Source organism: Rhinoraja longicauda, chromosome 31, assembly GCF_053455715.1.
Source record: "Rhinoraja longicauda isolate Sanriku21f chromosome 31, sRhiLon1.1, whole genome shotgun sequence".
Classification (NCBI taxonomy): Eukaryota; Metazoa; Chordata; class Chondrichthyes; order Rajiformes; family Arhynchobatidae; genus Rhinoraja; species Rhinoraja longicauda.
The window spans coordinates 11,830,082-11,843,981 of NC_135983.1; the positions used below are offsets into that span (position 1 = coordinate 11,830,082).

A 13,900-nucleotide genomic window follows, 5' to 3' on the forward strand; every position below is an offset into this window, starting at 1 on the left:
ACACAGCATGGAAACAGGCCCTTGGGGCCGACTTGTCCACATTGACCAAGATGCCCCATCTAGTCCAGTCCCTACCTGCATTTGGCCCATCTCTTTCCATGTCAACCAAGCTGCCCCATCTAGTCCAGCCCCTACCTGCATTTGGCCCATCTCCTTCCATGTCAACCAAGCTGCCCCATCTAGTCCAGCCCCTACCTGCAATTGGCCCATCTCCTAATTCATTCCTATCCATGAACTTGGTCAAATGTCTTTTAAATGTTGTTATTGTCCCTGCCTCAACGACCTCCTCTGGCAGCTCTTCCATATACCCACCACTCTCTGTGCGAAGAGCTTATTCAATGTGTTGTTTTTTTTTAAAAAGTGCAAATTTCAAATGTCTTCATGGAATCTAGTCAGTGGCACAAGAGTGTTCGGCTGCGTTTCGTTGACTCGGGTTGGAAATGTGTTGACGTTGGTTGGACTTATTGGTGCAACGCCCAACAGCGAAACCTGTTTAAACAACGCGCGGAATCTCTGGAGACCCTTGGGGACCGGTGGATGTAATCTGGACCCATCCTCTGAGAAGACGGAGCATCTGCGCCGCTGGACCGGGGTGGATGGGGGTTGGTGGGGAGGGAAGGCGAGCAAGTTGGGATCATGGTGTGAAAGTTTCATGTGACCACGTTGGTGCGCGTTCACGACGAGGTGCGCCTGCCCTTCTCTGTGCACGGTGCTCGTTCACGCCGGACACGCCTGCCTTTGTTGGTCTCTCTGTGTGTCTGTCTCTCTGTGTGTGTTTTCTGTTCCTCTTGTAACTGGGAGCGGGGCTGCAGCGCCGGGGACGCGGCTCCGGGCTCCACGGAGGAGATGGACATCAAAACAGTGATGCTTTGATTTCATCTTTCAGGAAGAGAGAGAGAAGACACCCTCCTCCCGAACTCAAAGATTTGGAGATAAAAGGTGGAGTGTTCCTTGCGATTGGTTTCCAGGGATCACATGGGTAGGTTTGTATAAGGAGCTGAGATTGGCAAATTGATCACTTTCAGCACTGGGAAAGTGTGGGTAGCCCAGCCCGGCTGCCGCTGAAAGCGCAGGGCCAGGCAAAAAGAAGGAAGCGGGCGTATATAACACACATCTGCTCTGATCTCCCAGCTGTGTTCCTCTGGATGTCTGCAGAACCTGTCGGAAGTTATGGGAATAGGACGGAATATCTGCGTTGGCGCCGCTTAGGGTTGCAAGAAGACTCAGGCAGCCAGACTGAGAGAGAGCAAGCCCGACCATTCCTCCCTTCCTTCCTCCCTCCCTCTCTCTCCCTCCTCTCCCTCTCTCCCTCCTCTCCCTCCGCCCAGATGTCCACCCGCAACCAGCACCAGGAGCTGCGTTTGTGATGCGTCTTCCTCCCGTGTCTTCTGTGAGGTTGGATTGTAACGTGTGCGGTTTACTTTTTCCAGAATGGCTCGCTTCGGCAGCGACGTGTCGGCGCGGTACGGAGGTGGGAGTCCGGCGGGCGTGGGCAGAGGGGCGAACCGCCAGGGTGGTGGTGGTGGTGGTGGCCCCCAGGCCGGGCAACGAGGCATGTACGGCTCCAAGTCAATGGCTCAAAGAGCCAGGACCATGGCTCTTTATAACCCCATCCCCGTCCGCCAGAACTGCTTCACAGTCAACAGATCACTTTTTATATTCAGCGAAGACAATATCATCCGGAAATATGCCAAACGAATAACAGAGTGGCCATATCCTTTTCTATCGTACATTGTAAATGGACTGCAGGGACTGTCCTGGGCTTTGCTCCTGACATTAGGCAGGGGTTCAGCCAGCTGTTGCCTGGGTGTGTGTGTGTGTGTGTGTGAGAGGCGTGTACCGCCGAGAGAGCAGTGTGCGTCGTATCTCAAGGGAGACTTGTTTTTTTTAAACATGTACGATCACAGCCCCGATTGATTTTTAAAGCAGAGATAGATGGTTTCTTGATTAGTACGGGTGTCAGGGGTTGTGGGGAGAAGGCAGGAGAATGGGGTTGGGAGGGAGAGATAGATCAGCCATGATTGAATGGCGGAGTAGGCTTGATGGGCCGAATGGCCCAATTCTGCTCCTATCACTTATGACCTTATGATTCTCTGTAAATGCAGTGTATGTCATTAAATGCTCACGCCGTTGGATGACCAACTGGCGACGTGATAGATGGACCTTTTTCCCCCGTGTACTTTGTGGACCAAAAACTATTAGAACCTTGCCAGTATTTCATTATCAATAGACTAAGTATTGCAGTCGATATTCCCTTCTCTGCCTTGGTTTTTAAGGAAGACACAACTGCGATCCTTGTGGATCCCTGAGGGTTAGTGGAGCTGACACGTCCAAAAACATTTGCATTTCACTATCCTCCTTATTTCTAGTTTGTTAATTGAGAAATAAAAAAAAATTAAAAAAATGTTTTTTTAAAGCACCTCCTGTGTCTGGAGTCCCGGGAAGATCACTATCCCCGAATACTTCCTTGAATTATTTCCCCCAGATCGCCAAGAGACTGGATCCCCACTTGCACTGCGGATGAGCACCGGCAATGTGAGGGAGGGTTGGTGATCTGTTAGGCTGAGAAAGTTGTCCGCCTGTGCACCAGAGCTTAAAATGGTGTGGAGGGCGAGGCGCTGTTCACTGCTACTCGGCGCTGTCCGAGGTGCTGAAACGCCTTCAACGCAAGCCTGGAGCCCAGCGAAAGCAGGCAAAATCCATGGCGTTGGTGAAGAATGGAGATGGAAGCATGGTCAGACACTCTGAGAACGTGTGGGCCGGAGAGGGAGACTTAAAAAATAAAACTATTAATACATTATTATGAGTGGATTTTGTTCCAGTCTCTGGCTAATGTTTGCCCGTACTTAAACTAAAAGTTAAACATAACGTTAAGTAACGTGAGATAGCGGTGGAGCACATTTCCCCCTCAAAACGCGGTTAGAAATAGTATAAGAAAATAACTGCAGATGCTAGTACAAATCGATTTATTCACAAAATGCTGGAGTAACTCAGCAGGTCAGGCAGCATCTCGGGAGAGAAGGAATGGGTGACGTTTCGGGTCGAGACCCTTCTTCAGACTGTCACCCATTCCTTCTTTCCCGAGATGCTGCCTGACCTGCTGAGTTACTCCAGCATTTTGTGAATAAAGCGGTTAGAAATAGATCGCCTTGCCAAAAGAACATTAATCTCATTGACCGCCAAAGATCCCCTCGACCACTTGTACTGGTGACAAGGCAAAGACCCAGACAAACCACGGGTTGCCACTTAGTACCATTATTCACTCGACAACCGGCCATCTCCCTCAGGCACGAGTACACTTCAAGTGCTGATTGGTTATTGCCGAGTTAAATATACCGATTTTAAAGCTACCACCCTAGGTTTAGAAATTACTATGAGGTATCAGGTAAAAGTTTGGATCAAATTCTCTTTATTTTTAATGCGAATTTAAAACAGAAAAAAAGTTAATGTATGGCTGTTGATTTACCTTAACCTTGTTCACTCCATTTGAATACATGGTATTAGCGACTATTATTGCAAACTGCATCGTGTTGGCCTTGGAGCAACATCTTCCAAATGGAGATAAGACACCCATGTCAGAGAGATTGGTAAGATTTTAATTACTTGGGATTGATCGCACGGTTGACACACTGCTAAGCACATTTCCATTTCTTCTAAAGCTGTTCACTGACATAAACGTTGTACTCCTTTAAAAATACAACCATCCCTGTGGAACTTCAGACAAAATTTACAACATGGATGTGGATCATTGGAGGGAAGCGTTGGTGATGATGCTTCACTGGAGCACCCTCTATCCCTGTTCACCTACCATCCTGGGGAACACTTCATAAATTGTTTTTTTTCCATTATTTTCTACACGTTCTAGTAAGGCTCTATCCATTTGTAGTTTAAAAAAAGTACCTTTCTACAGTCGTCCATCTACCTGTTTAAACAACAGCAAGATTTTAGTCATGTTGAATTCATTCAGATTAGAATTGAAAGTCGTATTCTTTTTGAACAAGATGACAGTATATAAACACCACTTAAAACATATCTTAAATAAGCATTCAAAAGTGGAGTCATAATTCAACCAAAGTACAAAGATGGTGGAATGGGTCTCTAATGTACTGTCAGTAACAAGGGAAAGGGACACTGGCTAAAGTTCACCCTGTTAGAGAATTATATGAAATGGATCCATTATAAATCAAATGCAAATGATGGAGAACTACAAAATAGTTTCCTTTAAATGAAAAATTAAAGATTGGGTCTATGTGGAGAAAATCCAAAGATTGTTTGAGGATAAATCAACAGAATGGAGCATACAGATGTTGTGTTAGTATAAGCCCCATGTGCTTTATTGCATGATCGCCAGCAATGTACTAAAAAAATAAACCCCACGCAATCATACAGCTTAAACCGTTCACTTTCCACTGGTGGTTACATTGTCTAGACACACAATTGGGTGTTGGAGAATAAAAAGAGGCAGACTTGTATTTTATGCTTGTCACCCGTTAGTGTTCAGTGCAAAACTGATTGTAAAAAAAGGTGACGTTCAACTCAGTACGTCATTATATAAATGATGGATGTAATTATTGCCGATATTTAACCTACATTGACAGAAGTTGGAGGCCTGTATGTTAGAACCATTTTTCCAATGGTGTTGACTTTGCTGAGGCTATCAACATATTCTCATGCCCACTAAAATGTTCATTGGTTCAATAAAACTCAGACTGCACTTAAACTATTTTTCCCTCTCCTTAATCTGTTCAGAAATCAACTGTTGGTACTTGTGCTACGAGAAGGACTAATCTTCCCAATAGCTCAAATTCAGAAAGTCTCTGTTTAATTCCCAATCTCTCTGACATTGACTGACCTCATTAGTGCTGGTGGTACCACAACTAACTTTGCTGCTCTTGGATTTGGAATCGGGTTGGTGGAGAAAATAATTTGGAGACTGACTCATCATTTTTATTTTGCACCAAGTTCTAGAAAGAACATTTGTGATGACTTTAGGTAGGATGATTTTTGGAGTTGGTGGCTCCACAGAGTCTCCCCCCACATTGCTATGGACCATGAATTCTAGCATTACCCCTGCCTTCAGTGCAATACTGCAGAATAGGGCGGCACGGTAGCGCAGCGGTAGAGTTGCTGCTTTACAGCGAATGCAGCGCCGGAGACTCAGGTTCGATCCTGACTACGGGTGCTGCACTGTAAGGAGTTTGTACGTTCTCCCCGTGACCTGCGTGGGTTTTCTCCGAGATCTTCGGTTTCCTCCCACACTCCAAAGACGTACAGGTATGTAGGTTAATTGGCTGGGTAAATGTAAAAATTGTCCCTAGTGGGTGTAGGATAGTGTTAATGTACGGGGATCACTGGGCGGCACGGGCTTGGAGGGCCGAAAAGGCCTGTTTCCGGCTGTATATATATGATATAAATAGGCATCAATCCATTGGGGGAAGAGCAATGAGGGGATACCTTTTGAAGCCAAGTAATTTTATTACACTACACTATGGATGCCAGTTCCAAAGATATTGGGAGATCTATTCAGTAGCTACCAAAAAATGGATATCAACCTGCCTTATGCAGTCTGCATTTCAATTGGTTTATAAAGTATTTACCGTTTGCTTTTTGAACTTTGCTTAATTGGACTCTATCAACTAAATCTATAGTTTGTTGACACATTGTTGTACTCGTGTGGATGGACTCATTCTGTATCCTGTAGTTTAATCAGGGCACAGCAAATAGCTTATTGATTGGTTTTCACAGCAAAGATAAAATTATCCGGTGAAATTTTAGATGGAAAATCTAAACTGAATCTTGCTTTTTTTATTGGAAATTATAATATTGATCTTTTTTTTTTTGTCGTTCAAACCGGCTTAAATTTTCTTTTAGAGTTATTTTAAATTTGGAAGGGAGAGCTTCCCTAGGCCAGAGCATGCAAAAAGTTCAATTTTTAATGTCTTCAGTAAGCTATTCACCTTAACAACTTGCGAGAGACTGTTTTTGTGTGGCACTAAAACACACGAGAATGAAAAATATGCAGATATTGAAAATCTGGAGAAAAAAAAAAGAGTAAATGCTGGAAATGCTCTGCAGGTCAGTCAGCATCAGCGGAAAGAGAAACAATCAACATTTTGGGTCAGCAACACTGCTTTGAAGTTTTTCCAGCATTTTATGTTTTTGTTTACTACATGTATTTTTATTTGTTTGAAGGAGGTACCATGCAAAAGCTCTGAATATATCATACATTCCTATTGCTTTAAGGATCGCACAATGAACCTCACTAGTGAAGTCGCAATATCAGATCTTGTTTATGGATTTGGCCTCTACAATGGGCAGTTCACCTGTTGATGTTGTAAAACCTGTTTCTGATGTGAATTTGCAGCCTCGTTTGTGCATCTTTGCAGAGAAAGACATGCCAGGAAACTTCAGAGCTGCAGTAATCATGAACATTGTCAGGAAAAGAGTCAAATCCCATTGTGGTAATCAGAAGAGGTCTCTTATTCAGCTCTCCACCGCAGAGAAAATAATCTCCACTGGTCTCAATGGTCTTCTTCATGTAGACAAAGGGCTATTGTCCAAATCGCTGGGTCAATTCCATCTATGAAGTATAAAACGCATGATCTTCATTGCCTGACAAATCCAAGGGAAATACAGAGAACAGTTTGATTATCACTTATGGTCGTGTGATCTTATGGAAGCCTTCAACTCTGCTAACCGAGAAGGAATGGGGTTATTCCTTATCAAACTTGGTTGACCTCATAAGTTTATTTCCATCTTATTTCTGTCACATGATGATGTGCAACTGTGATCGATGGGTTCACCATAAACCCAAACCCAGTGCTGACTGGGGTCAATCAAGGTCTTGCCATCATTTTAACACTCTCTTCAATCATTCCCACGTATTTATCTCTGCCGACCATCATACTGGAACTGAATGACTCTGCAGAAGGAATGGGAACTGCTTGCGCTTCCTCACCTCCATTCCAAACCTTAGTTCATGGCTTCAAACCCAGATGAAGCTTGTTTATGTGCGCCTAGAGACTGAGCTCCAAGTTATTGTCAACCTGAACACTGAGGTACAGTGGTGGATGGACCTTGCTCTGAACAGCTGTAATGCAGAAGCCCTCTAGTCACCTGACCCTGCTGCACATCGCTGTCTCCTCACAATAAAATTGCATGACAATCACTTCTGTATCAGTTAAAGCAAACATTGATGCCAAAATCCATCTCCCGCTTCAGCGTGCCACCTTAGCCTTTGACGTCCAAGGAAAAGAGTTCAATGACCAAGACCTTAAACCAATCTCATGGTATAGGAACAGTGAGTCCCATCTCCCATGCATTCTAAGGTCCTGCAATGCCGACAACAGACATGTCAGAGCATTTGGGAGTTACCACCAGTGCTGTCTTCCCAACAACTCCAAATCTAGTGGTAGGTGAAAACAATTAGTGTCCTCCCAAGATAACAACGCCAACATCAGTGTCTCGGGGACAGCGTAATTTGTTTGTCTGACACCAGACTGCTGAAGTCAACAATTTGTTCCACAAGAGATTATCACGAGGAGAGAGTCACTCGGAGCCCACACGAAAAAATGTAACATCTTCATTGGTGTGGGTATTCATAGCCTGTTATCAATCAAAATGGAGAAGGATTATTCAGGAGGGTGTAGAGGAGTTCGAGTGTCTCATGGGGAGAATGCAGCAAGAACAGTGGATGGAGCCCGCACCTTTCGTACAGTGCCCTGCCTTGTCCAGCACTACCTGGCTCACCTGGTGGCAGAGTCAGTCACTCCAGAACCCACCAAACCCCCTTTGGAAGCAAGTCGCACTTCTGCGAGGGACTACCTACCGTGAAGATGGATTTGGTATTGCTGGATGGTTTGAAGAGTGAAGAGCTATTTCCTTCAGCCAATACAAGGAGACTTTACAGTCCCTGAGAAGTAACTTTGCCTCATGTTTCTTTCCGTTCGGATCCGTGTAATTTCTTTATTTCTTCTATCACAATCACCTTATTGGATTTGACAGCGTGTTGCTCCAGGAGCCTTCATCCCATTTATTGCAGGCTAGGACATAACACCTGGGTACCTCATGCAGACACTAACATAATGGTTTACTTCATGCTGGAAGATGTCGTTACTTGAATACTTACGAATGAATATCTGTTCTTATGGATTTATAGGCTACTTTGCAACAAAAATTGTTAAAACTGCCGATGCTGGAAGTCTGAAGGGAAGCCAGTGAAAGTTGCAAACACTCAGCAGGTCAGGCAGCATCCGTAGTTCAGGTCAAAGATTCGTTGTCAGCCAAAGATCTCATGAAAGTTCTTTCCTCTGAAACATTAATTCTTGATTCTCCTTCCGCAGACGTTACGTGATCTACTGAATGCGTCCAGACTTTGTGCTAACTTGCCGCAAAAAAACTAATGCACGTGACAAATAACGATTGATAATGTGCTATTCTTTACAAAATTATATCGTTTCCTTGGAATCACCGAAAATTATAAAACCGGCTTTCAATTAGTAGATCCATGAAGGGCCCTGATAAAATATTTGCATTTCCTTTTTTTAAAACAAATGCAGCAAATAATACATGATATCGCAATAGTCTTGTATTCAGACCCAAAATAGGCTTGTTGTTGAAACCTAATCCTCAGTAGGAGCTGCAAAGGCATCTGTGTGCTTCTTGTTGCCACATGAACCAAAATGCAATGGGTGCTGGCAGCATCTGTGAGAAGAAAATGGTCAATGTTTCTTCAGAGGTAACAGAATTTTGATGAAACAGCATTGTCTTGCAACACCTATCCTATTTCTCTCCAGAGATGCTGCCTACCCAAGTATCTCCAGCTCTTGTGCTTGTACTGAACAGAAAGATACCCTCTTGAAGCAGTAGTGATCCATAATCGTAACACATGTTTCAGCTTTGAAGCTGTAGTTGAACTGTGATCTCTTTCAGAAATATGGTTTCAAACTGAACTATCATCCCAGCATGGTTCAAACTCCAACATGTCTGTTGGTTAACCTGTAGTAAATGGTTCCTTCCCTGTTTCAATATATGAACTTCAGAATAAAAGGCAGATTTTAAATTGGGTTGTCTTCAGTAAGGATGTCTTCAGTGATATAGTTAGCATGCAAGTCTGTTTTGGTATTATACTGATATAAATCTGAGATTTGCCACGGAGCTTGTACAGACCTGGCTTGAGAAACGGGCTGCATCCATCCAGTACTTGCAACAACTGGGAAGATGCTGTCACTGTAATGCATTAATTGCCTAGCTCGACTAAATTGGAAAAACATTTTGGCCACTGTGGTTTTTAATTAGCTCCAGAAACTATTGCTTATGATGTAATGATGCATAGAAGCGCTGGTAGACATGTGGGCACCATAGACATTTACAGCATCAGAGGCCATTTAGCCCATCATATGCATACTAGCCAGTGCCCGACACTTCAGCACATATTCTTTTTTTTCCTTTTGAATGGGCTATCAATAAGGATGAAAGCACAAGTCATGGCAGTAAAATGAGAGGACCTGAGTCATTCTTAGACTCTATGCCCCGCATCATGTATCAAGCTATACGTTGTTAAAGTGCTGGGATCAGACTGACTGGCCGGCCTCTGCCAAGGAATGATGAGTGACAGAAGAAAAGAAAGTGGCATTAAAACCGAGGAGGGGAAATTGAAGAAATGCTGGTGGGAAGTGTCGTTGTTGGAGGAAATGAGAAACCACCTTTCAATGATGTTTATCAAAATATTGAACAGATTGAAATTGTAATTTCCTTCATGCTTCTACTTTCAATTCAAAAATGCCCATCAACTCTTCGATAGATGCAGGCATCTCCGTATGAATATTTTTAGTGCATTCTTTTCTTTGAAAACCTGCCTGTTAAAATCCTTTGGAGAATGAGTCCACCTTGGATACTGTGCTGAACGGTCATATTCATTGCTGGGAGAAATGGTCACCAAACGTTTGTCTAATTGTATAGGAAGGAATAGGAGATGCTGGTTCACACCGAAGATAGGCACAAAAAGCTGGAGTACCTCAGCGGGTCTGGCAGCATCTTTGGAGAAAAGGAATAGGTGACGCTTCAGGTCAAGACCCTTCTTCGGACTCTAGGAGAACACAGTAGGCATACCTTGAGGAGATTTTGCAGTGGAGCAAACAGAATGTGTACAAATGAACCGCAGATGCTGGTTTAAACCGAAGATAGATACAAAATGCTAGAGCACCTCAGCGGGTCAGGCAGCATCTCTGAAGAAAAGGAACAAGTGACGTTTTGGGCCGAGACCATTATTGGCTCTTTCCTTGTTTGTGTCTCTGCAATGTTCAACGAAAGCTGCCTTCCAGGTACATGGGTGTGGCTGCAATCCTTTCTTTTCAATCCTGGATGCAGTGTTGGATCATGGATTGGTGACAAAGCTGAGACTGATTTTGCATTCAATCATTACATGTATTTTACAGCAAGTGCCACTGCATGATAATCAGTGGTTGTTTGTCCTCTCTGGCCGGCAGGATCACAATGCATTAGTGACACTTGAATCATTGCCCTGAGTGGGTTCAGCTGGTTCAGTCTGTTGACAGGACTTGATAGAGTTAAGTGCAGGGCGCCAAAGTAATTTTGAATCTGCGTGGAAAGCCAAATACTATTTAAGTGATCTTGTTAAAAGTCAGATCTATTGGCTGCGCAGTGCTGAACTATCTTACACTGTTGGGAATTTTGTTTTGTTCATGTGTGTAGGATTGGCACTGTTTAACAGCAATCATTCTGATGTTTAATCTGAGCTCTCAATCCACACAGAGCTGACAATTGGATAATATTGTAGCATCGTGCTTTTGACTTTTTAGCTACATTTAGAACATGCTCTAAAAATGAATAAATTTAGTTTTGGATGTTCAACAAAAAAAGACACATTGTTTAGTTCTTTGCTCATCTTGTACAGGACCTTTCTCACGTGTGATTTTTGTCTTTCAGGATGATACTGAGCCTTATTTCATTGGGATATTTTGCTTTGAAGCTGGCATCAAAATCATTGCTCTCGGATTTGCTTTTCATAAAGGTTCCTACCTTCGAAATGGCTGGAATGTGATGGATTTTGTGGTCGTTCTCACCGGGTAAGTAGCCAAAAACCACACGTCGGTCTTGTTTTCCCTTGGACTCCAAATACTTTACCAGAAGGTTGAAAATTGAGATATTTTGGAACTGCTGAGTTAACTATTATGCTTGGGGTTTATTGAAATCAGTGGAATGAGACCGTCATTATCTGATCTCTGTTTCAATTATTGGAATGTTTCAGGATAAAACTTTTGTCTTTCATATTATTTTATTGCACAGATACTTCTATTTAATCTCTGCATCTTGATGAATAAAATCAGCATCATTTAATTGGCAGCATTTTACTTTTGTTTACTATTTTGGCTAACAGCTTGCTCCGGCAGCCTCTTTATTTAATGATAATTGAGGTTCATCCACAGACTTGCCTGAGGTGGCCAATGCACATCATCTGGGTACAATAGCTAAAAGGAACTTACTTTTGTCTGATGTTCTCAACCTGCACTTAAAGTTACTTCAGAGGTATGAGGAGATATAAATCCCTGTACATTTTGACTAAAGTGCAGAGTAATTGAATATAAAATTACGCTGTTATCTGGGGTTCAAATAGCAGTTATCCACTTGTCTTTGCTTTTTACTGAAATGATAATGTTGCATAAAAGCCTAGAATAATCATGCAGGAAGGATTTGTTGAACAAAAATGAAATTGCAGTTCCATTTTTAATTTGCCGATGGAAAAGCTGGGAGATGATTTTTTGTTGTTGTCCCTGTTGACTTGTGAGTGCTGTATAAATTGCTTCTCATGTTGGGGCCCAACAGTAAAATATTAAATATTAAACAAAGCCAAGAATGCAATAACTTTATTCTGTACGAGAGGGAATGTCATGGGCTGTAACTGTCAAAATGTAGAAGAACAAATAAAAGTGGGTAGAATGTATTTTCCACATTATTTTATATATGTTGACTTGTATTTAGTTAAAAATCTGTATATATTATGAGTTTAATGATGCATTTTATTTGCTTGCAACAAGTCTCCCAAGTTAAGGACCATGTGCAGTATATTATTTGTCTGAAGAGGTCTACTTGGCTGTGATTGAACATAATTCTTAAACTGTTGAGAAAAATAAGATCATTGTAAAACGTTGCATCACAGATAAATATACAGAGGAATGCATGATTTTGTAGGTCCTTATGGATGTTCAGAATTGTTTTCTGTGCTGTTTCGAACAAATGTTAATTAATATCGTGAGAAAGGTAATTCCAAAGTCATTAGTAATTAATTTAGTGAAGTTATTATGTCTGTGTCCTAAATAGGCTACAGAAACCTGATGTTCTGCAATGGGAGTTGCTTGCTCTGTACTCCACCCTATGGTTCAGTTGTAATGTTCCAGTCAATTTGCTAGGTTATCTTTCTCTATACTGCAAATAAATGTTCAAAGTTGGATGGCATCTAGTGGCATTGTAATGCTTTTTTAAAGTTATATACATGCTCCTTAATGTTGAAAACAAAGAACGCACAGCTGAAATGCAGCTGCATTTTGTATTGACTTTTAAATTGGGCCCTGCTGTTTGAGATGGTCTGAATTTTGTTTCTCACCTTGAGTTTCGTTATTGGCCCAAATCCACTTTACCAACACGGAGACGGTATGAACGTGACTGTATGCATTATGCATCCGTTTGAAAATGTTGTTTCCGAGTCCAGCTGTTTAAAAACTAGAGTGATCAGATTGTTGCTTTTGATCTTTGTCTGGCTCGCAGTTTTGTAAGCAGCTGTGATCGAACACTTCAATGGTGTTGAGTTTGCATTTATTTTAATGAACCCGATTACAAATAAATGGACGTTGCTTAACGTCTAGTTTGTTCGCTCTCCACGAGATACGGTACCATAAAATGTATTTTCTCACATTTTTCATTCCTTTTTAAAAAAATATATAATTACCTTGGGCTGTCATCTTGGATTTTAAGTGCAAACGTTTTATGTTAAATAAGATAAATATGTTGTTGCTTTTGTTGAGTATTAAAGCGAAAGTTTATGTGCATTGCCCTGTGGTGAATGTTAAAGGAGTTCTCGACGCACTCTGTAAATATGACACAAATAGGCTGAATGTGTGGGTGATAACTTGGCAAGTGGAGTTTAATGTGGGGAAAGTGTTAGGTATTGCTTATAAGATGAATCTCAAGGCAGAGTATTATTTAAATAGAGAAACATTGCAGGTGAGTGGAAGTACCGAGGGATCTTTTGCACAAATTCCACCAGGTTAGCAGGCAGCTGCTGCAAGTGGTTGGGAAGGCAAATGTTGGCCTTTGTTGCATGATGGTTGGAGAATTGAAATAAGGAAGTGCGATCACAGTTGTACAAGACACTGTGAGACAACACCTGGAGTACTGGGCATAGTTTGGGTTATCTTATTTAAGAAAGGAAATGCTGGCATTGGAGGCAGCCCAGAAGAAACTCACTGAGCTAATACCTGGGACAAGAGGGTGTCCTGTCCTGTCACGAGCGGCTGAAGAACTTTTCACACAACTAATTTTCACACCACTTGTTTGGCCTTTTGGAGAATGAGAGGCGATGTTATTAAAATAAGTTATTCAGGGGACTGGACTGAGTAGATGTTGAGATGTTCCTATAAGTGAGAGAATCTCGAACAAGGGGATATAGGAGTTTGTGGTGATCAGTTAAAGAAGTGGTTCTTGCAAAGGGTGGTGGATCTCTGGAACTCTCTGCCCTGGGGCTTTATGGAGGATGGATTATCGGGGGGATTTAATGATGAAGTAGAGATGTTTTTAGAAAGATGAACGATAGGCAGCGGTAGAGTTGCTGCCTCATAGCGCCAGAGACCCGGGTTCCAGGGCCGTCTTAACGCATGGGCCTGAT

General features: G+C 42.4%; 1 protein-coding gene across 1 annotated transcript in view; it reads left to right on the forward strand.

Annotated features, from left to right (window-relative positions):
* Positions 1 to 796: 796 nt before the first annotated feature.
* The window catches only part of cacna1ba (calcium channel, voltage-dependent, N type, alpha 1B subunit, a), a 542,697-nt gene continuing 529,593 nt past the window's right edge, over positions 797 to 13,900 (forward strand). Inside the window, exons 1-4 of the mRNA XM_078425960.1 lie at positions 797 to 979; positions 1,431 to 1,712; positions 3,482 to 3,587; positions 10,948 to 11,087. Coding sequence (XP_078282086.1) covers positions 1,432 to 1,712; positions 3,482 to 3,587; positions 10,948 to 11,087 — 527 coding nt within the window. The 5' untranslated portion in view covers positions 797 to 979; position 1,431. The remainder of the gene's footprint in view (positions 980 to 1,430; positions 1,713 to 3,481; positions 3,588 to 10,947; positions 11,088 to 13,900) is intronic.